The sequence below is a fragment of the Heterodontus francisci genome, chromosome 18 (assembly GCF_036365525.1).
Source record: "Heterodontus francisci isolate sHetFra1 chromosome 18, sHetFra1.hap1, whole genome shotgun sequence".
Lineage (NCBI taxonomy): Eukaryota > Metazoa > Chordata > Chondrichthyes > Heterodontiformes > Heterodontidae > Heterodontus > Heterodontus francisci.
In genome coordinates, this window is record NC_090388.1 from 54,700,173 (window position 1) to 54,727,349 (window position 27,177).

At 43.3% G+C, this 27,177-nt stretch overlaps 1 protein-coding gene across 1 annotated transcript in view; it reads left to right on the forward strand.

The window, feature by feature from the left end:
* cacna2d4a (calcium channel, voltage-dependent, alpha 2/delta subunit 4a) overlaps nucleotides 1-26,387 on the forward strand; it is a 695,670-nt gene extending 669,283 nt beyond the window's left edge. Inside the window, 3 exon segments of the mRNA XM_068051265.1 lie at nucleotides 22,493-22,605; nucleotides 24,474-24,561; nucleotides 25,759-26,387. Of these exon segments, the coding sequence (XP_067907366.1) occupies nucleotides 22,493-22,605; nucleotides 24,474-24,561; nucleotides 25,759-25,990 (433 nt within the window). The 3' untranslated portion in view covers nucleotides 25,991-26,387.
* Nucleotides 26,388-27,177: the final 790 nt, after the last annotated feature.

Consider the following 27,177-nt stretch of genomic DNA (forward strand, 5'->3'; position numbering starts at 1 on the left):
TTTGGATTTTCAGAAGGCGTTCGATAAGGTGCCACATAAAAGGTTACTGCACAAAATAAGAGCTCAGGGTATTGCCGGTAATGTGTTGGCATGGATTGAGGATTGGCTAGCACACAGAAGGCAGAGCGTCGAGATTAATGGGTCTTTTTCAGGTTGGAAGCCATAACTAGTGGGGTGCCACAAGGATCGGTCCTAGGGCCTCGACTATTTACTATCTATACTAATGACTTGGAGGAAGGGACAGAGTGTAGTATATCTAAATTTGCTGACGATACAAAAATAGGTGGGAGGGCGTGTTGTGATGAGGACACAAAGAATCTGCAAAGGGATATAGATAGGTTAAGTGAGTGGGCAAAAACTTGGCTGATGGAGTTCAATCTGGGAAAGTGTGAGGTCATCCACTTTGGTAGGAAGAATAAAAAGGCAGATTATTATTTAGATGGCAAAAGATTGCAAAATACTGAAGTACTGAGGGATCTGGGTGTTCTTGTACATGAAACACAAAAAGTTAGCATGCAGGTGCAGCAAGTAATTAGGAAGGCAAATGGGATTTTGGCCTTTATTGCCGGGGGTTAGAGTTTAAAAATAGGGAAGTCTTGTTACAATTGTACAGGGTGTTGGTGAGGCCACACCTGGAGTACTATGTACAGTTTTGGTCCCCGTATTTAAGGAAGGATATACTAGCATTGGAGGCAGTTCAAAAGAGATTCACTAGGCTGAATCCCGGGATGAAGGGGTTGTCTTATCAAGAACAGCTAAGCAGGTTAGACCTTTATTCATTAGAGTTTAGAAGAATGAGAGGTGATCTTATTGAAACATATAAGATTCTAAGGGGACTTGACAGGGTAGATGTTGAGAATATGTTTCCACTGGTGAGGGAATCTCGAACTAGGGGACATAGTTACAGAATAAGGGGTCACACATTTAAAACTGAGATGCGAAGGAATTTCTTCTTTCAGAGGGTGGTGAATCTTTGGAATTCTCTACCTCATAGAATTGTGGAGGCTAGGTCACTAAATGTACTTAAGGAGGAGGTAGATAGATTTTTGAAATCTCGGGGAGTTGAGGGTTATGCAGAGCAGGCCCAAAAGAGGAGTTGAGGCCTGGGTCAGATCAGCCATGATCCTATTGAATGGCGTGGCAGGCTTGAGGGGCTGAATGGCCTACTCCTGCTCCTATTTCTTATGTTCTTATGAAGCAGAGGCTGCAAAGAGGGCAAGTTCAGCACTATGCCCTCTGCCAAGTTGGAGACAGACTCCTCGCTGCTCCTTGACAGTGACAGGAGGCTGTCTGGCAGGCCAGCTAATGGACCCAGTATCTGGGTGTGCATACTCATTAGCATTCACCTGTAGGCTGCCCCATTATGGTCTTCACCTGAGACATTGGAGCAAAGTACATCTGGTACCTCGCTCTCTGATGAGTCGGCACAAGAACTGGCCTTTTTCCCTGGCCTGGCTGCAGCCCACACTTGCCCACTGGCTCACTAAGTGCAGATCCCAACTCTATACTTACCTCTAAGGTATGTGCAGTGCCAGTAACTGCACATAGTTCTTGTGCCAGCTCATCAGAGAGCAAGGTATCAGATGTATTTTGTTCCACTGTCTCAGGTGAGGACCTTGATGGGGCGGCCTACAGGCGAATGCTGATGAGTATGCACACCAAGTTGGTGGCTGCGAGTGTCAGATCAAGTAGCGGGGCCTCTTCACAAGTGCTGTGCTGTTGCTCACACTCTTCCTCCTGGTGTCCTGTGACTGGGAAGTTTTTCAATGTCTGATCGCAAAAAATCAGAAAGGGGACGTTTGAGGTAAGGGAAGGGAGTGGGAACAAAAGCAAGACTGCTTATTTCCACCTCCGCAACATCGCCCCATTTTGCACCTGTCTCAGCTCATCTGCTACTGAAACCCTCATTCATACCTTCATTACCTCTAGACTTGACTATTCCAGTGCACTTCGGGCTGGTCTCCTACTTCCACACTCCATAAACTTGAGGTCATCCAAAACTCTGCTGCCCATGTCTGAACTCACACCAAGTCCTGTTGCCCTATCACCCATGTGCTCGATAACCTACATTGGCTCCCAGTCAAGCAATGTCATGATTTTAAAATTCTCTTCCTTGTTTTCAAATCCCTCCATGGCCTTGCCCCTCCCTATCTCTGTAATATCATCCAGCCCTACAACCCTCCACAATACGCTCCTCTAATTCTGGCCTCTTGTGCATCCCTGATTTTAATTGCTCTACCATTGGTGGCTGCACCTTCAGTTGCCTCGGTCCCAAGCTCTGGAATAGCCTCCCTACACTGCTGTACCTCTCCATTTCGCTTTCCTCCTTTAAGACACTCCTTAAAAACTACCTCTTTGATCAAGCTTTTGGTCATCTAACCTAATGGCTAGAATTTAACGTTGGGCGGGAGGCCCCACCCACTAGCTGAAAAGTCATCCGCTGGGCCTGGGGAGCCATGCCAGAATTTTTCACTCCCCAGACCCTTAATTGGCCTTGGGTGGGACTTCCTGCCTTGAGACAGGAACTCCTGCCTAATGGAGCTGTGGGCCAATCAGCGGGCCAGCAGCTCTTAGTCGCATCAACGTCACTGGGAGCGGTGGCCACTCCAGCCATCGGAGACAATAGGAAGGATGCCCTTGGGGCCTTGGGGAAGTATTTGAGCCCTTGCCAGGGACAAGCAGCCGGGCTCTGGTGAGACAAGAGGGGTTGGTTGGGGGGGGTTGTGGGGGGTGGTGAGTGTTGTGCGTTGGGGGCGGTTTGGGCTTTGTGAATAGTCCTCTGTGGGGCACAGGCTGCCCAATCAGGAGGGCCCCCCCACCCCCCCCCCCCACCCCCACCACCAGCCAGCAAGAATGCTGGCGGTGTTCTTGGTAAAATACCAGCAGTGGTGGGAGGAGGCCCTTAACTGGCAGTTAATTGGCCACTTAAGGCCCTTGATTGGCCTGGGGCAGTCAGGCCATTTCTGGCTGATGCTGCCCCGCATAAAATTGCAGTGGCGGGAAGGCGTCGGGAACAGCACCCCCAAATTCACTCAATTTTTCAAACCCACCACCACCAGCCCACTCATTGAGTAGCCATAAAATTCCAGCCTATGTCTCCTTCTGTGGCTCAGTGTCATACTTAGTTTTATAATGCTCCTGTGAAGCACCTTGGGACATTTTATTATGTTAAAGGTGTTATATAACTATAAGTTGTTGTTGTTGTTTATGATAGGGAGTGTCAAGTGCAAGTTGTAGTGAGCAAAGCTGCGAAAAAATGGATTAAAACAAAAAATCATCTGTGAAGTGTTATGACCGACCACTCCAGTCAAAGCCCCCAATCAAAATATATGATTCTGATTGTGATGGGAGAAACGCACTGTTAATTCAATCCTGTCCCTCCATAGATCACCTAACATATCATCTTAAACTTTCCAAATTAAAGAAAGACCCAGCCAAATTGTATCATCTATTAACACCCCCCTCCCCCCACCCAATGAGGCTAACCAAACCAGGTGTCTTTAAATCAACAAATTAATTATTTAATTAGAAAAACTAAATTCTTAAACACTACTAAGATATAAACAACATTTAAAAATAGAAAAATTAGAGTCCTTGCACATTACGCTCCTGCCGAAGTGAAATCTTCCAATGTGGAATAGTCCAAGGTTGCTTCAAGTCCTCAAATCTGTCCGATAGGGGAAAAAGAAAAGGTTCTTCAACAGTAGAACAGTCCGTAGACTAATTCAGCAGTAAGTGATGCTTTCCTTCTCCAGCGATGAATTTCAACAATTAATAACTTGCAAACACTTTTTAATGAATCAATTTGGCTTTAGAATTTTTGAAGGTTGTCACAGTCTAACTTCCCTTCCTTCAGTTTAAATTATTATTTAAGGGGAGGCAGTGGCGCAGTGGTATTGTCACTGGACTAGTAACCCAGAGAGCAGGGTATTTCTCTGGGGACATGGGTTCAAATCCCACCACAGCAGAAGGAGGAATTTGAATTTAATTAATAAATCTGGAATTAAAAATCTAGTCTAATGATGGTCATGAAACCATTGTCAATTGTTGTAAAAACCCATCTGGTTCACTAATGTCCTTTAGGGAAGGAAATCTGCTGTCCTTACCTGGTCTGGCCTACATGAGACTCCAGACCCACAGCAATGTGGTTGACTCTTACATGCCCTCTGAAATGGCCTAGCAAGCCATTGAGTTGTATCTAACCGATACAAAGTCAATAGCACTGTCGTTGTACCTACCCCACATGGACTGCGGTGGTTCAAGAAGACAGCTCACCACTACCTTCTCAAGGGCAATTAGGGATGGACCTTCTCAAGGGCAATTAGGGATGGGCAATAAATGCTGGCCTGGCCAGCGACACCCACATCCCATGCATGAATAAAAAAAAATCTCTGTTCCGTTCCTACTGGTCCAGCTGTCTATCTGTGTCTCTGAGTTAGAGTACTCTGTTTCCATGATAAGCCAGTTTAAATTCTAACAATGTATCTCTCAGTCTCTGGCCCTGAATGGCTGTATCCTGGGCAATGAGAATGCACTTTTTGACTCACAGTCTCTGAATGGCTGTATCCTGGGGCAACGAGAATGTATTCTTTGACTCAGTTTTTAGAGCTTGCTGCCTTAAAGCAGTACTGCTCCCTTTCCAGCCTTAAAGGCACACACATTCTTCCAAAAAAACTACAGGATCATAGCAGAAGCCAGAAATCAGCAAAGGGACTTTGGAGGACTTTTCAATGCTCCCAAAGCTCCTCAGTTCCACTTGAAATAGTGAATGGGGGAGCAGCTGCGACTGTTTTATATGGGTCTAAATTTCCTAGAATGCAGCAATGGCATAAAAGGAGGAAATTCTTGAGCATAGTGCACCAGCTGAGATTGAGGAATTTGACATCGAGCACATCAACAGCACTTAAATTGAATAATGCACTGAACATAGGTTTCCTCAATCTATTTCAAGCTATAATGGTATAATAACAGAGTAAGTGCTGATGATAGCAAAAAAAATTCAGGGCCAAAATGTTTTAGAATCTTTGTCTTTTTTCAGAGTCCTTTAACTCAGACTTGGGTAGATGTCAACATGACACTTTGTGTTCCATTGTACTGCTGAGACATGGAGTTTACTCGGTAAAATATGTAAACGAAAGAGCTGGCCAGCAACCATTTGTAATTCCAATGCTGATGGCAGGTCATTGACCTGAAACATTAACTCTTTTCTCTTTCCATAGATGCTGCCTGACCTGCTGAGTATTTCAAACCTTTTCTGTTTCTGTAACCCTTTGTAGTTATTGCAGTCTAAGAGGTCTCCAGGCTGTCCATCAGACTTAGTTCATGAAGCATTTTGAACATCTGAAGTGCCAGATTTGCACCTTATCTAGTCCTCAAATTTCAAGGAGCTACTAAATGCTGTAGACAATGAATCACCTACCCCTTTATACAAATATGGTTTCCCCTTATCTCATTAATTCGAAGATCAAATAATTTGATCTGCTTTTGTGCACACACCCTGACTTCATTTTAGCTATAGCAGTCCTATGAGTTCTGTTTTTTTTATTTTATTTTTAGATTTCCAGCATCTGTAGTATTTTGCTTCTTATTTTTTCAGTTTTAACCTCACCTAGGTTAAAATTATTCGCATTTTCCCTTTATAATTAAAGTTATAAAAGAAAAAAGTATAATTTCAACATTTTCAGCAGTGTTGTACTGACCTTGCCTCTTAACAACCACTGGCCTGTATTCATACCTCACAGTCTAGTGCAGTCAATATAAAGCATCTTTGTATTGCTTTTGGACTGCACTCTTCCAGCTGAGAACCCACTAGACCATAGAGCAGGGGATGTGAACCTCTTGCGGCTCTTTTGTAAAATGCTTTGAATGCGCTGCCGACACACTCAGTTCTCATGTGATAGGGACAGAATCAAAATGGACACAATCAGCCTTAACAAAACAGGCATCTTTCCTTCCATTCTGACCTAGCTATTCTTTATATTTGGAATTAATTACAATATATTACCTATTTACAGAAGGGTCCTCAGTTATGCTGCAATACATTATTGAAAAATAAGAATTTTCACTTGGAAATCATCTTCCTGAAAAGTAAAGCTTTCTTTCTTCATGAACATTTTATCCCTGATTTTGCGATGGTAAAAATAGGGTTTATCTGGCCTACACAGGTTCACATGCAACAGCAGCGCAGTAGGCTAGCCATGCCAACTTTTGCAATGGAAGTTCCACTCCCTAATATGAATAGGCTACTGGCTGTTTGCCTAGGGAGCTTGCTGGTCTGTAGCATGATGGGAAATGGGAAATGTAAAACCCCATGTGTCAGCTGTTCACTGTTATAAGAGTTGAGCTGACAGAAAAGTGGATTAATGTGGGCAGCAAGGGGGATAGGTGGACAACGTCACTCACTATGCTACTAAAGATTTGGAGGCCCTGCTGTAGGATATTAATACTGATGCAAACTTCAGCTTGTTTTAAGCAAATTACCTGACTCGAGGAATTTTGGTAAGATCAGATACTTGGAACAAACAGACTATTAAATGAACAAATGTGCTGTGTGGATATGAATCAGTATTTGTCTGTACCTTCATTTATTTGGATCTCGTAATCTCTATATTTAATAGCTGAGGCTCACTCTCTGACTCCAGGCAAAGTCCCTTAGTTCTCTCTATCAACTAACAAGTAGTGTCAAACATTTTTTTTAGCAGTGAATGGTTGTTTTAGTGGTATACAGTTGTTTTTTGGACTGGAGGAAGGTATACAGTGGTCTTCCACAGGGATCCATACTAGCACCACTGCTTTTTTTGATATATATTAATAACTTGGACTTGGGTGTACAGGGCACAATTCCAAAATTTACAGATGACATAAAACATGGAAGTATTGTGAACTGCGAGGAGGATAGTGATCCACTTCAAGAGGACATAGGCTGGTGGAATGGACGGACACATGGCAGACAAAATTTAATGCAGAAAAGTACGAAGTGATACATTTTGGTAGGAAGAATGAGGACAGACAATATAAAGGAAAGGGTACAATTCTAAAGGTGGTGCAGAAATGGAGAGACCTGGGGGTATATGTGCACAAATTGTTGAAGATGGCAGGGAAGGTTGAGAAGGCAGTTAAAAAGGCATACAGGATGCTATGCTTTATAAATAGAAGCATAGAGTACAAAAGTAAGGAAGTTATAATGAACCTTTATAAAACACTGGTTTGGCCTCAACTGGAGTTTTGTGTCCAATTCTGGGCATGTACATTAGGAAGGATGTGAAGGCTTTAGAGAAGGTATAGAAAAAATTCACAAGAATGCTTCCAAAGATGAGGGACTTCAGTTACATGAATATATTGGAGAAGCTGGGGCTGTTCTCCTTAGAGAAGAGAAAGTTAAGAGGAGATTTGATAGAGATGTTCAAAATCATGAGGGGTCGAGACAGAGTAGTTAGAGAGAAGCTGTTCCTATTGGCAGAAGGGTCAAGAACCAGAGGATACAGATTTAAAGTGATTGGCAAAAGCACAAAGGTGACATGAGGAAAATCTTTTTATGCAGTAAGTGCTTAGTATCTGGAATGCAGTGCCCGAGAGTGTGGTGGAGGCAGATTCAATCATAGCTTTCAAAAGTGAATTGGATAAGCACTTTGTGGGAAAAAAGTTGCAGGGCTATATGGAAAGGGCAGGGAGTGAGACTAGCTAAATTGCTCTTGCAAACAGGCAGCTGATGGACAGAATGGCCTCATTCTGTGCTGTAAGATTCTATGATTTTATTCTACGATTCCACATCAGAAGTGAAAGTCTCTTGTTCGTTGGAGCCCAAAGTCTCAATAGCAGCACACACACTGATGATAAGCAAAGCTACAGCAATGCTTTTATGACCCCTGTCGGATGCTATGGAGTTGGCATCACTATTATTATCCTCCATTGACTGTTGGTGAAGCTGCTGTGACTGACCGCACACCACTTTATTCAAAGTCCACGATGCTCTACAAATTGTCAAAAACCCTTTCCTGTCTGCACGTATGAAGAGTAGCACTGTCACATGTTGTCCACTATTCCAAACAGCTTCTCAAGGTTCCTGAAGGGCTGCAAGAACAGTTTCTCCTGATTAATCAGTACAGCCTTGCATGCAGCCCTGTAAGGTAAAATTCTGTGTGTCCTTTAGCAGCTGCCACACTACCCCCAAACCGTCCCCTACTCTGGTGCTATCTCCAATTGCTCCTTCTTCCTGGTACTTGGCTCTTCACTCAACACTCCTTTCAGAATTTGCCTGTGTAATTCCCTTAAAATGTATATTTCTGGCCTGGTGTTTGTGAATTTTGGAATGTTTGATGAGTGCTCATGTGATGGGGCTGCTTTCTGGTATCAGCTTCCTTATCTTGGCAGATGCCTACACAAAGAGGAAGGGAATATGTATTAGCATAGGAAATGCCACCAAAGGCTCAGCACACTATAGCAAGGAAAATATGGACCAATGTGAGAGGGTTTGCAGAGAAAATTCAAGTAGTTCTAGAAGCCTGTCATATTTCATGAATTTTGTTACAATGGGACATTGTTGTAATATATATTTTTTAAATGGTGAGCAAATCTCAGTTCTCCAGGTTACATTCGCAGAAGAATAAGGATAAGAGTTGAAGATTAGAATTCAGATTGGATATCTAAACCAGCACGCTGGAGACATTGAAAAATAGTGTGGTCATTCACACTCATTGGTGAAATTTGAACTCAGCAGGGATAATCGCTAAGTTGGGTTGGTGAATTCCACTCATGGATTGGGATAGTCAGTTTGACTAAATGATGTCACTAGATTCAGACTCTTGGAAACAGACTGAGAGGGTGGTTAGATTTTCTTTGAGAGGAACAAATGAGGGCCTTTGCTGAACCAAAGAAGTTAGAAATGCTGAAATATACCAAGAAGACATCTTGTTTATTTCAAATAAGATGACCTGCTGATGTGGAGAAGCATAGCATGTTCTTTGTTTTATATCGTTACACAAAGAAAGAGTGCTCTGGTCAAACTAAGTGAAGCCGATCATATCGTTGCATGTTCACTCACTGTGAAATAAAACAACTGAGCAGATTAACAATTCATATCAAAGCTCATTTCACCAAACATTTACTTGGTCCACCTGTGGAGAGATTGAAGAAGTATTCTTGTGAAGTACACAAATATCTGTTTCAGGTCACAAGAAAATATTATTGATACATCCGCTGGTTATGCTCTTATAACGGTAGATATAGGACAGTGTATTTCAGCTTCCATAAAAAAGTAAGCTGTTCAAACCACTTGTGGGATTGAATGATAGCAAGAGATCACAAGAAAGTCCAGATCCAGATTCAAAGTTGTAACAGAGCTATATAGTGAATTGGTGAGGAACTACACAAGACTTGTGAAAGAGAAACCTATACCTTTAGCAAGCTATAGGTGCAGCTTCAGATTTAGTATTTAGATTAATAAGTGTAAGATATAGGGCTGAATTTTCATCACGGAGGCGGGAAATAAAAGTTGGGTTTATTTTTGGGTCAGAAACCCACCTCTGGTGGGACACTGATTAAAGTTAAGATTTTCGCATAAGGTAGCCCTTAATTGCTATGGAAACGTGTTTCCTGTCCAATTAGAGCCAGTGGAGATGGGAATAGAGCTGGGTAAGATGAAGTGTGGGTCTCATTTAGACACCCCATGGCTTCCGACACTAATGGAGAAATCTGCTGATTGTGCCAAAGCCTCCACAGCACCAGAGGGAAGTGAGATGTCGGAGGAGAGCCAGAAGCCTGGCACCCAGGGCAGGGCTACCCCCTGCTACATCGATGTTGACCTGGAGCTAATGTTTGGGGCCATGAGGAAGAGGAGGCAATGTCCTGTTCCCGGAGGGTGGCAGGAGGAGGCTATCCCGTGCAGCGAAGCACCTCTCTGTTCAGTGTCATTGCCCTCCACCTCCTCCTCCTCCTCCTCTCTCACCTCCTGCTGAAAATGAGCTGTCTCCTTCCAGGGCCTCACCATCCTCAAGGTCCACACCTCTCTGGAAGGCCATGTTATTAATAGTACAGCAGACCACCACAATGACCGAGACCCTCGCAGGAGGGTAGTGGAGGGCACCACCCGACCAGTCCAGGCACCGGAAGAACACCTTCAAAGGCCCAATGGCCCCTCAATGGTTGTCCAACTGAGCAACTGGCATTCGTTCTATCTGGGGCAGGAGCATCTCTTCAAGGGATAGCCCTTGTCCCCTAGGATCCATCCACACACTTTAGGGGTTGGAGTGAAGATCTGAGGCAGCCAGGACTATGGAAGATGAAGGAGTCATGGCAGCTGCCAGGAAAGTGAGCATACACATGGGAGAAGTTCTTGCTGTGGTCACCGACCAGTTGAACGTTGAGAGAATGGAAACCCTCTTCTTGAGGAATCTGATTGGGCGATCATTGGGTGCCTTGATGGCCACATGGATTCAATCGATGAGGGCCTGCACCTGAGGGATTCCAGCAATGGATAGCAGTGAAACCAAATGCCCTCTGTCACTGTGAGGCCATGTCTGTCATGAAATGAATGTACTGTCCAGCTCTGGCCAAGAGGGCATCAGTGACCAGCAAGATTCAGTGTTGTGTTGCCATTTGCGAAATGCCAATAAGGTCCACAGCTGATCCTTGGAAGGAGCCAGAAGCAAAGAAGTTCAAGGCCACAGTGGCTTTGACATCTACTGGCAGGGCATGGTGTCCAGTACTGCAAAGTGCGAGATCTTTGGCAACAAGGTCACAAATGTCTGTGACTATCTGCCTGGAGAGTCAGAGTCTTCTGCGAACCTGGGTCTTGATCATCTGCAGGTAGCTCCATCTTTGTCGGTAAATCCTATATTAAAGGTATGGCTGCCGTTACTTTCGTGCCCCTCCTCTTTCATGTCCTCCGGCTGTTAGGGCTTTCACCTTTCCTGCAGAGGTGCTTTCCTTCATTGCCACTGGGCCCAAAATCTGATAGTCGTACCCCCATTGCCAGCTGCAGCCTTCCTTTTGAACAGGACCCAACTGTCCTTGGCTGCCTTGCTCCCTGCTTTTCTGCCCCACAATGCTTGGAGGGAGTTTTATGACCCCTTTCAATGCCCGAATGTTGAGTGCCCACTCTCCACATCACCTGAGCAGTGCCAAGGGCATCTCTTTACCAAATTCTGAGTCCCCCTTTGCCTTGCTGACCCTCTTATAGGTCTGAGGTGATGCCCTGGGGAGCCTTGGCTGGCTCCGTACTCTGTACCCACCTCCCTTCAGCTAATCAGAAACTGACAGCTCCTGAAAACCATGTGCCCTTTTAAATATTCCACCCTCCCCATCCATCAAGTTCTTAGTGAACTTTTTAACTAATTTAATTGGCCTCAATAGGGAGGAGAACGGGATCCCTATCCTGCCCTGTCCTGGTGAACATTGCGGCACCAGGAAAGGCATCCTGAAACTGACACGGCAGCTAGCATTTGTATTTTCGCGCACCCCTCCCCCCCCCCCCACCCCCCTAAAACCCCCACTGTCTTCATTCCCAACTTTGGGAGGGGCCCAACAATCCAGCCCACAGTCAGTGCTGTATTACAGAACTGCCAGCATATCATGTAGTTACTGTGTGCCTCATCCCTCGCTTTGTGTAGGGACCAGTTGGTTTTTTCCACCTTGGCATACTTCCTCAATCCAGAAAACATTTCCTCACTTGCTTCCATAAGCAATTTACAGAGGAGGGAGCATTTAAATAATTGGCCAACTATAGTCATATCTGTTGCACAGTAACAATTAGGAGGTTTTCTTTCTGCCAAAAATATATGCGCCACCTCTTTCAGCAGGACCTTTCAGGCTTTTGTAAGTAAATAAGCCATTCTTGCAGCTCCACTAGCCAGCTGCTGGAAACAATAGTCATCTTCCACCAAAACTGGTGCATCAGCCCTTTAAAAGGTGATTCAGCACTCTCGCTGCCTACAACATACATGCAAGGAGATTTTAAAAATTATTTAAATTAGCTGAAACTGCAGGATCCAGCGGGGCCATCTCACCACCCAATGTAAGTGTGGCCCGTATTTTGAGCCAACCCTGGAATTAGCCATGATTTTGCTGTAACAAAGCACATGCCTGCTACAAAATATTTTACTCCTATCATTATGGTTCAGTTTGGCCTGCTGGTGCTATTCAGAAGATGAATTTTTTGACTAAAGGCGTAGGTGAACAATTTCAGAGATTTGTTTTTCTAAAACTACTTGCTTTCAAACTTGGTGGAGACATTAATAATTAATACGGCATAGTGGCGCAATGGTTAGCACCCCAGCTTCACAGCTCCAGCGATCCGGGTTCAATTCTGGGTACTGCCTGTGTGGAGTTTGCAAGTTCTCCCTGTGACCGCGTGGGTTTTCGCCGGGTGCTCCGGTTTCCTCCCTCAGCCAAAAACTTGCAGGTTGATAGGTAAATTGGCCATTATAAATTGTCCCTAGTATAGGTAGGGGAATTGAGGGAAGATGGGGATGTGGTAGGAATATGGGATTAATGTAGGATTAGTATAAATGGGTGGTTGATGGTCAGCACAGACTCAGTGGGCCGAAGGGCCTGTTTCAGTGCTGTATCTCTAAATATAAAATAAAAATATAATTCACACTCAACTATAGCAAAGCCATCTCGTGGCAGAGGAAATCTAGATTGGGAAATCATGTGAAAAGTACATAGTTGTGCTACAAATATCTACTTCCATTAAGCAGAGGTTGCAGCAGATTTATCCTTCTTGCACCTATGTCGAAAGATGTAATTGGTCCTTTTAACAACACTCCTTCCTTTAAAAGCAGAGTTGAAAGGTTCCAGTAAAATGTTTGCAATTTCAGGAATTTCCTAAACTGTCCGCAGCATGGCACTGCAAGGAAATTGCCTCCTTGGACCTTGGCTTGTAAAAGATAATATCTGTTTATAAAATGTTTACAGGAGGATGTGGCTGGACGGATTTCACTCACACCCTGCAAGCAAAGGTCCTAATGGGCAGCTGATCAAAGTCTAGCAGTAAAACCACTTACAACTTGTCTGCACTAAAAAAAATAGGAAACATTCCATTGCTTTTCCTCCTAGCTGATTAATGTGGTAAATTGGGTAATATCACAGCTGTAGGAATGTCTAATAACACTAATGTCCTCAGAGAACTGAATGTCAACAGTTACAGCTAGGAAATCAGTCGAAGGAAATATTTGTCAAAATCAAACTTCTCTCTTTAATAGTATTTAATTTTGATTGTATTTAATTAGCCAGCATAATGCATGTTATTCTTTGTAATTGTTTTGTGCTCATCAAGATAAAGGGTGTTAGCATCAGGGAATGCAACAGTCTCTCATTTAAAGTGTCAGCAACAAATACTCTCAGATCAGGCGTAGTATCGGCAGCTGCAAGCACCCTCATCTCAGTCTCAATTGACAGGCTTTAGTTCCAACCTCAGTAAAGCACCCTGTACTGAACCAAGTAGACATGTCCCAGATCAGTCATTATCTTAGATTCCTTGGCTTCGATGTTTCACATTGTTTTCAACATAATTTCAGTGTAAGGTCAGGACAAGTAATTTGTTGGAAGCAAAATGTGGCCAAAGCCACTTCTGACTGTTTTCCACTCCAGGATTGATCCTCCCAAATTCCCTTGGGCTTTTTTGACCTTCCTGCGAACTGTCCAACAGGTTCCAAGTGTTCCATTCCAGAAAGCCCAGCAATGAAGGATAGAACTGGAGCCAATCTTTCTACACTTTAATAACCTTTTATTTAGAGAGATATACATTACAAACTTGCACTTCCTAACCCAACAACCCCAGTTTAATTCTGTTCCTATTAAAGGAGCACGTGAATCTCTAGTTATCCTCCATCACCATGCAATTAAACACAATATACAGTTAACAGCAAGTGAGCTCACTTACATGTACTATAAAGAAAGAAAGACTTGCATTTATGTAACACCTTTCATGACCATAGGATGTCCCAAAATGCTTTACAGCCAGTGCAGTATTTTTGAAGTGCAGTCACCATTGTAATGTAAGAATCATGGCAGCCAGTTTTGCACAGCAAGCTCCCACAAGCAGCAATGTGATAATGACCAGATAATCAGTTTTTTAGTAATATTGATTGAGAGATAGAAATTGGCCAAGACACTCAGCTAACTCCCCTACTCTTTGAAATAGTGCCATGGGATTTTTTACGTCCACCCCCTGTGAGAGCAAACTGGGCTTCTGTTTAGCATCTCATCCTAAAGACAGCACTCCAACAGTGCAGCACACCCTCAGTACTGTACTGGAGCATCAGCCTAGATTTTTGTGCTCAAATCTTGAGCCTACAACCATCTGACTCAGAGGTGAGAGTGCTACCAGCTGCGCCACAGATAACACTGGAGACCAGTGATTTCACAGCTGCACGTTTCCTGCTTTTACACGCGCACAGAACTTGCGATAAATTAGATTGAGAATAAGATACAGCTTCTTTCAGGATCAGCTGAGAAAGGAGTTTGTGAATCCAAAGAGTGTGGAGAGTATTGGTAGCAGCTTCTGCTGCTGGTAGTAACTTTTTGAAGCAATGTTTCAACATTCTGCCTACACAGACTTGGACCTTCTTTTGACAGTGTGAGAACACAGTGAAATTTTCACTCCTCCACCTCCCACTTGAGAGCTTCTCGTGAACAGTTATGACATTGCCTAAGGGCATAACCTTGTATTCAATTATCATGGAGGAGGAGCAGCACAGGATGAAGCAAAGGAAAGTTTGACAGCATATAAGGAGGATGCAAACCATCAAATATTACCCCTTCCATAGAAATTACAGGTGACACAGGTCATATGAGAACCTTAGTGAGGAGATGTGTGTTATGACCAGGTGAGGAAGGGGTCTCAGGCTCCCCTTTCACCCCTTCTCTGGTTTGGCCATAACAGGGCTTATCTTTTTAAACACAGTGATTTTAGCTTACCACCTCCGTGAGCCCTTGCTCACTGTTCCTCAAATATAATTCCAAATTAACCAATCAGACAGGTTTACTTGAGTTTAAACAAGAAGGATTTAAGTTTATTAACCTAATCACTCTAAACCGGTTAAAATTACTAAAATACGCAACGCATCCATGCTCACATGCATACTAGAGGCGCACACACACACAAATAGATACAAAGGGTGAGGAAGAGTTGGGAGGTTGAAGTAAAGTTGGCAATAAATGGGATGCAAGTACTGGGTTGTAATGTCCTTAATTGAAGTCAAAATCTAGGAGTCCTCGCTGGGGGACACATGCACAATTTCAGGCTTGCTTCTCTGGTTCCAGAAGTCCGAAGGGAGGTTTCAACTGTTAGCTTGGTGGGCATCTGTAGAGTTCTGTAGTCTTATGGTTTAGAAGCTGCCACTGTGGTTTCCCTGGGACTTTGCTGGAGAGAGAGACAGAGAGACTTTTCTCTTCCAGTTCACATGCTGTCTGTTTGCTTTCTTTGGCCTAATTCAAAATCCTCAGTCTTACCCCAGCAGGTATGTCATGTGACCATCTCTTTGTTTGAAACAACCGTTCCTGGGGAGGGAGGACTGTTTGAATTTCAGAGTCTTTCAGACATACTCAGTGGGGATGAAGTTTGGCTCTTAAAAAGTCAAAGGGGTGTTGATGTCTTTTGATTACCCATTGAATCAGGGAGCACCCCCATTGTTCCAGCTACGCTGGTACTTTACTTCTGTCTCTCAGCCAGCCTTTGTCTTCTTAAAATGCAAATGTGCTTGGCCATTTTTTTAACAGTTCAGTTCTGTTTTTAAAAAGTTTTTGCAATGTCCAGTAAAAGTTTCAAGTCGTGTTCCAAATGAAATTAATATTTCCATTTGGACATGTGTGATTTCCGTCACATGTGTACAAAAAGAATGAGCTTCTCCAAAGAGATAATAGAGGAGCTCTATCACCAACTAGATGAAGACCCAAAGGCACAAATATCTTTCATCACTGCCATTTCTGTGACTATGAAGGTGACCACCACAGTTAACTTGTATGACAAGCTAATTTCAGGCAGCCATGGGAGTCCAATAAAATTAGTCAGGGTATAAAACAAACATTCATTTTTTGGGTGGCTGACACATTTACGGCAGATCTGGCAAATACATCACCTTTGAAAGCATAGCAAAGCAGCAGCAACCTAGGGCCACCCACTTTTACAGGGATGCTCATTTTCCCAAGGTGCAACCTGCATAGCTTTGTGAGCTCTGACAGTCAACTCCTCAGAGACCTCAATAGGAAGGGTTGCACTCCCTGAGTGTACAGATTGTGTCTGACAACTTGTAATGGATCCTACATGGCAATGCAAGATATGCTGGAAGTTGTCATGATGCATTCTTTTCAAAACTTGGCCTAACTTGATTTTTTTATACTATTACCATAGCCATCAATTTCTCTACTGTCACCAGTTAGCTCTACAATGTGTGCTTCACTCATATGGCCCAGATATATTCGATGATTTAGGTGTTTTAGCACCATCGTCAGCAAACAAAATGAAAGCCACCTGCAAGCCTACAGTAGCTGAAAACATGTTCCTCATCTGTTTGGTTTTTCTTAACTTTTTATCTGCCTCTGATTCTTTCACTGCTACTTTCTTATCCTCTGTGGCTTAAGGTCTTTTTCCATCTCATTCTACACTTAGCCTCCCATGTGACCTCGTCTAACATTCCCAGGCTAAATTAACTGCCTTCCTTCCCACCCTGAGTTTTTTAATTTGTTTGTGGGATGTGGGCATCGCTGGCTAGGCCAGCATTTATTGCCCATCGCTATTGCCCTTGAGAAGGTGATGGTGAGCTGCCTTCTTGAACCACTGCAGTCCTTGGAATGTAGGTGCACCAACAGTCCTGTTAGGGGGGGGAGTTCCAGGATTTTGACCAAGCGACAGTGAAGGAATGGCGATATAGTTCCAAGTCAGGATGGTGTGTGGCTTGGAGGGGAACTTGCAGGTGGTAGTGTTCCCATGCATCTGCTGCCCTTGTCCCTCTAGGTGATGGAGGTTGCAGGTTTGGAAGGTGCTGTCGAAGCAACCTTGGTGAGTTGCTGCAGTGCATCTTGTAGATGGTACACACTGCTGCCACTGTGCGTCGGTGGTGAAGGGAGCGAGTGTTGAAGGTGGTGGATGGGGTGCCATTAAAGCGGAAGTAAAAGCAAAATACTGCGGATGCTGGAAATCTGAAATAAAAACAAGAAATGCTGGAATCACTCAGCAGGTCTGGCAGCATCTGTGGAATCCACAGATGCTGCCAGACCTGCTGAGTGATTCCAGCATTTCTTGTTTTTATGCCATTAAGGCGGACTGCTTTGTCCTGGATGGTGTTGAGCTTCTTGAGTGTTGTTGGAGATGCACCCATCCAGGCAAGTGGAGAATACTCCATCACACTCCTGACTTGTGCCTTTATAGATGAAGGACAGGCATTGGGGAGACCGGAGGAGTTACTTGCTGCAGAATTCCCAGCCTCTGACCTGCTTTTATAGCCACAAAATTTTTATGGCTTGTCCAGTTCAGTTTCTGGTCAATGGTAACTCCCAGGATGTTGATAGCATGATGATGTCTTGTGGGTGTGGTGTTCAATGGTTTAATTAATCTCGATTTGATTGTGTTAGTCTGTTCACTGATCAGTGTTCACTGTGCTTAATTGTATAAGCCTGTGGGTGGAGTTTGAGAGTTAATGAATGGAATACATAACAAAAACTGGCTACGAGGATGGCTGAGATAAGTTTAACTTTATCAGCTCTAGAACGATTTCTTTCATCGCTGGGGGATCCTTGCATGTCCTGAAAGCACTGGATTCTGGGATTCAAGACTCACTTGCCTGCTACGGGGATGCATAGTCAAGATGTAGCAGCTATCCGCTAGAAAGCGCTACTTGTACATTGTCTCGGAGCAGAAGGCCAGCGAATATTCGAGCAGCTCACAGAATATATGTTTGATACAGCAGTAAATGCTCTCAAGAAATATTTTGGGCCAAAGAGAAGTGTGATGATCAAACGAAACACATTCCGCCAGAGATCACAGGGATAAGGTGAGCCTATTCAACAATACGTGGCAGTGTTGCGGCAGTTGGCTTCTACATGTAAATTTGGCACGTTAATAAACAAATGAAGTCGTGACCAATTAATTGAAAAAACTTCAATTCCACGAGCTAGGGAATGTCTCCTCACGGAGGATGATGATTTAACCTTGGAAAAAGCCATAACCTTGGCTGTCCAAATCGCATCTGCTATGTTAGATTCAAAGAGGTTACACACACATGCACCCTTAGACTCAGGGTTGCAGACACAGCTTGCCCAACCAGCTTCAGTGCAAGGGTTATGGACAAGGAGATCTCAGCAAGCTCATCAAAATGTGTCCCATCACAGATACCTTCGAAACTGCCAAAATCGTGGAAATGCTCATTGTGTCACAACACCGTCTCTCGCTCAAGGGTAAAAGTGTAACTCATGTTTAAAGTGGAACCATTTTGCAAAGATGTGCAGGTTGTTAAAGAAAAAGACTTCATCGGTTCAACACGTGGGGGGGTCTCTTCCTGAGAGTGAGGTACAACATGTATTTACCATCACAAAAAGTAAAGCACCAGGTCACTTTAAGCAGTTTCATTTGAGATCACAGGCATGTCAGTGTCACTTCTAATCGATGTTGGCACGTAAGTGTCTCTTTTGAGTGACAATCTCTACCATCAGTATTTTTCACAATTCTCTCTCACTCGTGCAACAGACACTCTTCAAGTTTATGACGACTCTATTATTCCCGTTTTGAGGACGATCGCAGTTCCAGTATGCTACAAAAAAGTCACCCTAGACAGGTTCACTTTCGATATAGCCAAAGGCCGAAGCCTTATGGGGGAAAACCTTTTTGATAGGCTTGGATTCAAACTGGAAGACCCCACTGGAGCACATATTAATGGGACTGATGATGCAGATTATATACGCTAGTATCCTTCTTTATTTACTGGATTTGAAGAGATCAAAGGGTACTGTCATGCTCGTCACATTGACACATCAATTCAACCAGTTCCACAAAATTTGAGATGGTTACCGTTTGCAATCTGTGCCGAAGAGTCACAGGGGCTGAAATGACTAGAAACAGATAGTATCATTGAGAAAATCAACTCATCGCCATGGATATCAAATCTGGTAATTGCACGACAAAATAATGGCGAACTTAGACTAGGCATTGACCTTAAGGCAGTCAACAAAGCTATCATACCAGACAAGTATCCACTTCCTACAATCCAAGAACTGTCAGCATCATTTCATGATTCCACAATCTTCACAAAGCTCGAAATGCGACAGAGCAAACTTCAGATACCTCTAGAAGGACAAAGCTGATATCTTATAACTTTTGTTACCCATGAAGGTGTGTTTCAGTACCACAGAATTCCCTATGGACTAAGTTCAGCACCTACCACATTCCAGAAGATCGTTTCATCAGTCTTGTTGGATGTTGAGGGAACACTCAACCTGCTTGATGACTTTGTTGTCCACGGATGGGACAAAGCAGAACATGATCAATGATTATCAACTATGCTTACTCGACTCACAAAACACAATTTGATGCTCAACAAGGACAAATGCACCCGAAATTGACTTTCTAGGTTACAGAGTGACAGCAGCTAGAGTATAGCCTTCACACGACAATGTCAAAGTCCTTCACGTGCTTCCAACACCATAAGAGTTGGCATCATTCCTCGGTACTACCAACTTTTATCATAAATTCATTCCTAAGTACGTAGAGATCGCGGCGGCTCTTCAGAAGCTACTGCATAAAGATGCTCAATGGGAATGGACAACCATACAGCAAACAGCTTTTGAGACGTTAAAGGCGAAGATAGCATCTCTGCCAGTCCTCACGCATTTCAGCCCATACATGGAAACATATGTCACAACAGATGGGTCAGGAATTGCAATTGGAGCTGTACTCTCACAGGCCATTGAAGGATGTGAACAACCAATAGTTTAAGTGTCACGCCTGTTGTCGGAAACTGAACATAAATACTCTACTGGAGAGCAGGAAACATTAGCCTGCATTTATGCATGTGAACATTGGCACATTTATCTTTACTCTCCACACCGATCACCGAACGTTCACTACAATGTTAGCTACGTCAGGATCAGGTCATTGACCTCTAAGCATCTACAGATGGTCAGATCGTCTACATCAGTATAACTTTGAGGTCTAGTATCTTGCAGGTTAACGCAACTGAGTAGCTGATATGCTTAGCGTTACTATTGTTGTGGACAGTGTTAGCAATAGCAAAGCAACGTTGAAAACTACGTGATCGCAGTACTTTCGCGTGCAACAGCGAATCTTGTTATGCGAGAGGAGTTGGAGACAGAGTCGGCAGCAGACAGTGTACTGCAGCATGTAGGTCAGTACCTCAAAACTGAGTGGCCTCATGATATAGGGTTACAACTGGTCCCGTATTACAGAGCATGCAATGAACTCGCATTGTTTGGTGATAACTATATTGCATGCAGAACTCGAGCAGTTAATCCAAAGGCGCTACAGCAAAGTGTATTGTGTGTTGCCCAAGAAGGACATCTTTATTAGGATGAAACATTGATCCCGTGAAGCAGTCTGGTGGCCAGCAATAGATTATTGTAAAGAAGAGTTTATTAGGAATTGCATAGCTTATACACTCAGTGAAAAATCTGTTAAACCGTGTCCCGCACCTCTACAACCGACCCCATGGCCAACAAAACTATGGCAGCAATTCCAAGTTGATATTTTTGGAGAAGTGCAAGCAGCCCCTAGGAATCAACGTTTTATGCTCTTTATTCATGATCTGCGTAGCAAATGGTCAGAAATCGCTACAAAAAATTCCATTACAACGATTTCAGTCATTAACATTCCAGACAAGTTGTTTACAAAATGGAGTTTGCCGAAGACTATCACTACAAACAATGAACTGCAGTTTACTGAGTTCCTAGCAAGTTACGGAATTCATCTCCGTCCAATGTCACACTATAACATGCAATCGAATGGTAGCGTTGAATAATTCAACAGGGTGATAAAGTCTGAAAGCAAGTATGTCGGAGGGGAACACAATTGAACAATCCATTCACATCCTACTCCACACATATCAATCCACCCCACACTCTCTGACTGGAAAGACACCAGCCAAACTTATGATAGGTCATAACTTTTGCATGCCACTGACCATTCTTAAGCTAACACTACCAGTTAATGAGAATGGGGCGGCACAGTGGCGCAGTGGTTAGCACTGCAGCCTCACAGCTCCAGCGACCAGGGTTCAGTTCTGGGTACTGCCTGTGTGGAGTTTGCAAGTTCTCCCTGTGACCACATGGGTTTCCACCAGGTGCTCTGGTTTCCTCCCACTGCCAAAGACTTGCAGGTTGATAGGTAAATTGGCTATTCTAAATTGCTCCTAGTGTAGGTAGGAGAATGGTAGGGAATATGGATTAATGTAGGAGGGGATGTGGTAGGAAATATGGGATTAATGTAGGATTAGTATAAATGGGTGGTTGATGGTCAGCACAGACTCAGTGGGCTGAAGGGCCACTGTATCTCAGTGCTGTATCTCTCTATAATACAATGTCAGAGTGTAAGCAAATGAAATTGCAAGGTGACAAGGTAAAGCAAAAGCACACTTTGATAAACATACAGGCACAAGGGAACCATGATTTAAAGTTGGAGATTGGGTTCAAATCAAACGGCCAAATCATGACCACAAACTTGCTTCATCAGTATCAGGTCCAAAGCAGATTAAGTGTTTGTTAGGTACCAATGCTTATCTGTTGGATGACAACACCAAGTGGAATGTGAGACTTCTTGATAGGGAGCAGACCAAGATATTTTGAGGATAGTGATTACAAGAATATATTTCCTTTTCCCATGAGTGAGATTGATCATCTGCCTCATCAAGCTGATCACACAGGATCACAAACTCAAATTCACGAATCTTTTGTCGCAGACCAAAGAGACCTTCCTATCTCAAAGACTACCTCTGTACTTCGAGAAAACAGACAAGTTGAACACGAAGAAAAGACTTTATGTATATATGTTTGTTGTTCAGAATGCTTTCATTAAAAATAATGCCTTTAGTCAAAAGGGGGAAAAGATGGAGTGTTCAATGGTTTAATTAATCTGTGTTTGATTATGTTAGTCTGTTCACTGATCAGTGTTTACTGTGCATAATTACTTAAGCCTGTGGGTGGAGTTTGAGAGTTATTGAATGGAAACCATTGAGAAGGTTCCAGATAAAGAGACCTGAGTTCTAGTACAGATAATGTGCTGAAATCTTGTAAGTGCTGAGATATTTTACAGTACTGTAAATAAACTAGTTGTTGATCTAGAACTACAGTCATCTCTGCATTGCTGTGAGACAAATCAGATATATAAAATATCCAGCAAACTGGTGAATACATAACAGTAGGAAGTTAAAATGGGGAGAGTAATTAGTAATTCAGGCAAAATATGGTTCTGAATACTTAATAGGAGCATTATTGAAAACATCCCTGATAAATGTTGTGCTTAAAAGTTGCTATGTGCTTTTCTCTTTTCCAGGATGTTTGTGGTCCAGCACATTGAAAACAGTAATCTACTTCTCCTGGTGACTGAGTCATACTGTGACTGCAGCATCTTCCCACCAGTCATGCTGGAACCAAAAGAAGTGAAATATATCCTTTATATAACATATATCTCAACAACTCTATGTAAAACATACATTGGCAAAAGAAATGGGGGAGGGGTGGAATCTGTTGTCCACCTGTGACAAATTGAATTATTATTTTGGTCCTGTTCTTCCTAAATAAGAGGGCAAAAATATTTCAGAACTGCCATCTCCTGCTTATTTAGACAAAAAATGATTTCAGTGGACGTCCTACTACTTTACTCAACCAATTAACACACACTTCCTTGCCGGTATTTTGCTTATAGAGTCACACAATGGGTTGACCTGAGAGATATTCCTTCTATTAGGCCCCTCACCTGAAAGGAATGATGAAGTAGGACAGAGGAGTCATCAAAAGCCATTCCTTTGAAGAGCCCACTCCCCTGAAAAGTAATTTGACAGGCACTGTGTCAGTAAATTTACAACTATAGTTACCTTAGTAAACTTAAAACAATTTCAAAGATCAGCTGCTTGTGGATTTATTGCGTTATGCCTGAGTCACTTGTGGTAAATTCAGTTCAGTGACAAGGTAACCAGTGTTTTGTCCTAGTAGGCTGCACAGTTTAGACAGTAAACTCCAACAGTACAACTGCACGTACTTGTGGGGTCCCTAGACCTTGGTTCATGCCAACTTCCACATAATCTCTTTGGACTTAGGTAAGTGGGGCATGCCGATACAGCAGAATGTGTGCAGTCTGTATTATATATATAGATACAGAAACTCTATTGGTGTGGATTTCTAAATAGTTTGGTTTGCCGATCCCTAGACACAATGACGGTGTTCCAGGCAGATTCAGGAACCCAGCTGATCAAATATAAAATCAGTTCTGCTATCAAATCATTAACCAGGGAAAGCAAATCAAGATCATGCAATATACAAATCTCCCTTAGTGGTCTGGAAGGTGGAGGAACAGGTGCAGGAAAATCCCACCTGAAACAGGCCAGAGCTTCATACTATTATTATAACAAAGCTTTTCTTGGCCAATATGCTGGGTCAGCACCAGATGCAAACCCCATCTAAAAATAATGTCTGAGCAATGCTTTTAAAACACCCCATATAGAAATAATGTATGTCCAGGGTTGCTAGTTGCTGAGTGGTGCATGTCAGTAAGTTTTTTTTGAGAGTCGAATAAGAAGATTCATTCAAGAGTTCTAAGGCCATTTCTGCAATGTTCATTTGTTCACACTTAGGTTCTCATGAGCCTATTGTACTTACTATTGTACTTCCCTTCCTCAGCAGCATTACTAGCACCGACAGGTTTTCCAGTTGAAATCCTCATATATGATACAACTGTATTTACATATATAGATGGCTAGACCTCACTTTGGCAGATAATCTTAAAGGACGACTTACAGGTATACCAATGGCACCAGTAGGATATGTGAATGCTTAATTAAACATAATGTTGGATGGTTCTTCAGAAGCACATCAATTACAGTACATCATACCTTCACTGGTGCAACATGAAAGAAGCCACGATCATAAAGCTTGATTTGGCTGCTCATCTCAAAATACCATCAATCATATTTGCAGATATTGGCCCTGGCAACAACTGAGGGAGCTGTTTTCACGGGGTCCAGCCTGAGAGAGAGCCAGCTGCAGAGGTATGTCAACTACTTCTTGGGAATGCAGTGACATTACAAGCCAGCTGCCTTTATCTCTTCCCAGGTATGGTACAGTGTAAGCTTACAGGGATGGTACCATGCGGTAGCACATAAGGCAACTTTGCAGCATGCAAAAATCAGCCCCATGTTGAACAGTGTTCATCTTGACAAACTCAGTATAGGGCTCAGTGCTGTTAAATGTCCAATAATCTCTACTAATATACTAATAATCTCCAATAATTCCACTATTCTTTCTTAACTCCAGTGTAAATAACACATCGGTTAAGTGTGACCGTATGCGATCACAAAAGCTAAGGCGTCGACCCAATACCTGTCATGCATTCCATCCTGAGGTAAGGTGTAATTCAGGACAAACTCAGTTCTACCACATAAAGTAGAGTCACATGCATAGAGTGCAATGAAGTGAAATAGTGTTACAATCTGGCAGTTGTCTCTTTGGTGCTGGTTTTTTTAATAGCTGTGTTACCCTAGTGTTCAAAGCATGACAAACACTTTTATAAATCTTACATAACTTTTAATTTAAAAGCACACCATCTGAGGATATCTGGGGATCAATGTGTTGGTGGATTAAACTAAAGGCCTGCTACCCAACTCGAACCCGACGGAACCCGACAACGTGTCGGGTTCGGGTCAGGTTGGGTCACACCTCCGGGTCTGGCATTCGGGCTCGGGTCGGGTCGGGTCGGGCCAGATCGGACATGCTCTAATACCACCTCAGGTAAGTGACTTAAATGTTAATTTACTTTTTGGACTTTAATGGTGGTTTTGCTACAGTTATTTTAAGCTTGTGCGGATAAGGAACAAAGTGAAAAACAGAAGGTAGGTTAACTGATGGTAGGGCCAGGTCGGGTCGGGTCAGGTGCGGGAAAAAATGGAAGGACTTGGGCCGGGTCGGGCTCGGGGTCGGATGGGGTTCTGTCGGGCTCAGCTCGGGTCTCATTTTTACAGACCCGAGCAGGCCTTTAGATTAAACACCATGAAAAGGGCACCGTTTCCTGTCCATCCCTTAATTCTCTGGCACATTGTGCTTTAATTCTTATCTAAGAGATATCAAGTATGGGCAGTAAAGTGAAAGGTTCTGTCTCCATGAGAAGAAGAGCAGTTTGGATGGAGCCACTTCAACAGTGTCACTTACAAGCACAAGTTTTGTCTGTTCCTTACATATGTGCATTGACCAAGACATGGGAAAATGAAAGGCAAGTGACTTATTCCATGCCTTCTGAACAAGGGGCTGGGAACCGCATCAGTGATGATCCACTACCTGTCAATTTTTTTTCCCCATTTGTGCGGATGAGATTATCTTGACTCAGGAACAAGCTTGGCTCTAATTGTTGTCCATGACTGAATAGGCTGCCAATACTCACCATCTTGACTGATGCATGCTGAACAGGTGAGGTGCTGGTGGGCTGCCATTGTCCACAGAATTGTATCTCAGCATGAGTCAGTATCTTCAGGAGTGTGCAGAAGAAAATTGTAAGAGAAAGGGATAGGATCTTAAATTAATGTTTTAATGGAAGTTCCATTATCTCCACAGGAAAATGCAGAAGAGTGTGGAGGGACATCAGGCATCTCTCTGGCTGGAGCATTGCTAGCACTTAATCTGGGCATGGCTGCTGCTGTTTTAAGATGATGAAGCCAAAATGATGACTACCATACACCACATTGTTTTAGAAGTTTTTGTGACGGCTGCACACAAGACAGATCAATCAAGCCTATCCATTGAATTGTTAACAAACATATGCTATTGGCCTGACAAGATGGGCTAAGGACAGAAAAGAGCTTTCTTAGATTGACTTCAAATTGTTTTCTTGCTCACCAAAGTACTGCTTTTTCCTCCTACCTTCAGAATAGTATAATTGGAGAAACGGCACAAGGATTCTTCCCTGCAAAGACATGGAGCAACAATCTCAAGAAGGGATTCTAATTTGTGAAAATTAATTGTTATTGGTCAATGAAAATATTGTCTGCTTGATAACTGAGTGGCTCTATTTCTAGAGCCTGTTGGTGTGTAATACTGTAGTAGAGTTACCACAAATTGTTCTTCCCAGTAGTGTGGATTGAACCTGGAAAATTCCCCTTTGCTCCCTTCATTTGTTCTGGGAAGATTTATATGAAAATCTTCACTCACTATGAGCTTAAGTCTTTCCACAGAATAAATTCTATGTGTGACATTTTTTTGTCATTCTCATTTTTGTAACAGTGTTTTCAAAATTGAGGAAGTGTTAAGTAACGCTGCACTCAGAGGTCTGGATTTTGTATTCCCACCGCGGGCACGGAACGTGGCGGCCGTGCCCAATGGGACCCGTGCCACTGCACTGATTTTACATAACCACGACGGCCGCCCCCCCAATCATGTGGCGTGGGCGACCTCAGCGACGCCGTTCACAGTGTTAACCCTTCCGCCCCCACCCATCAGAGTGCAGAGTTCATCCCTTCCCCACCTTGGTAGCACCAGTTTTCCCTGGAAGGGAAAGTGAAGGCGCGTGAGTGCCGCTCGTCACACTGCTGATCGGGAATTGAAAGTAAGATTGCTTCAGTTTATATTTTAATTCATGCAAATATGTTATTTAAATAAGTTACATCGGGTCCTGTTGCTGAACAGTGGAGGGGCCGCCACAGAACATCCCCCCTGCCGAGAAGATTGTACCCGACAATCCCAGTTCCGTGACAGCTGCTGCCGCTCTGATTTTCCGCCCCCACCCACCCCCTCCCCCCCACCCACCCCACCACAGCCACGGAACCCGACATTGGGCTGGGAACAAAATCCAGCCCAGAGAGTATAACACAGATTGAAAACTCATTTAAACACAGAGCTATATTTATAAAGCTCATTTGGCACAGCCCTGCCCATGGTGCCTCCATTTCACAAGACAAGCTGTGTAACAAAGTTGTATCAGCAGCATGCCCTGTTGCAAACAACATCCGGATCAGGGACAGCTTTTCTAACAGAAGT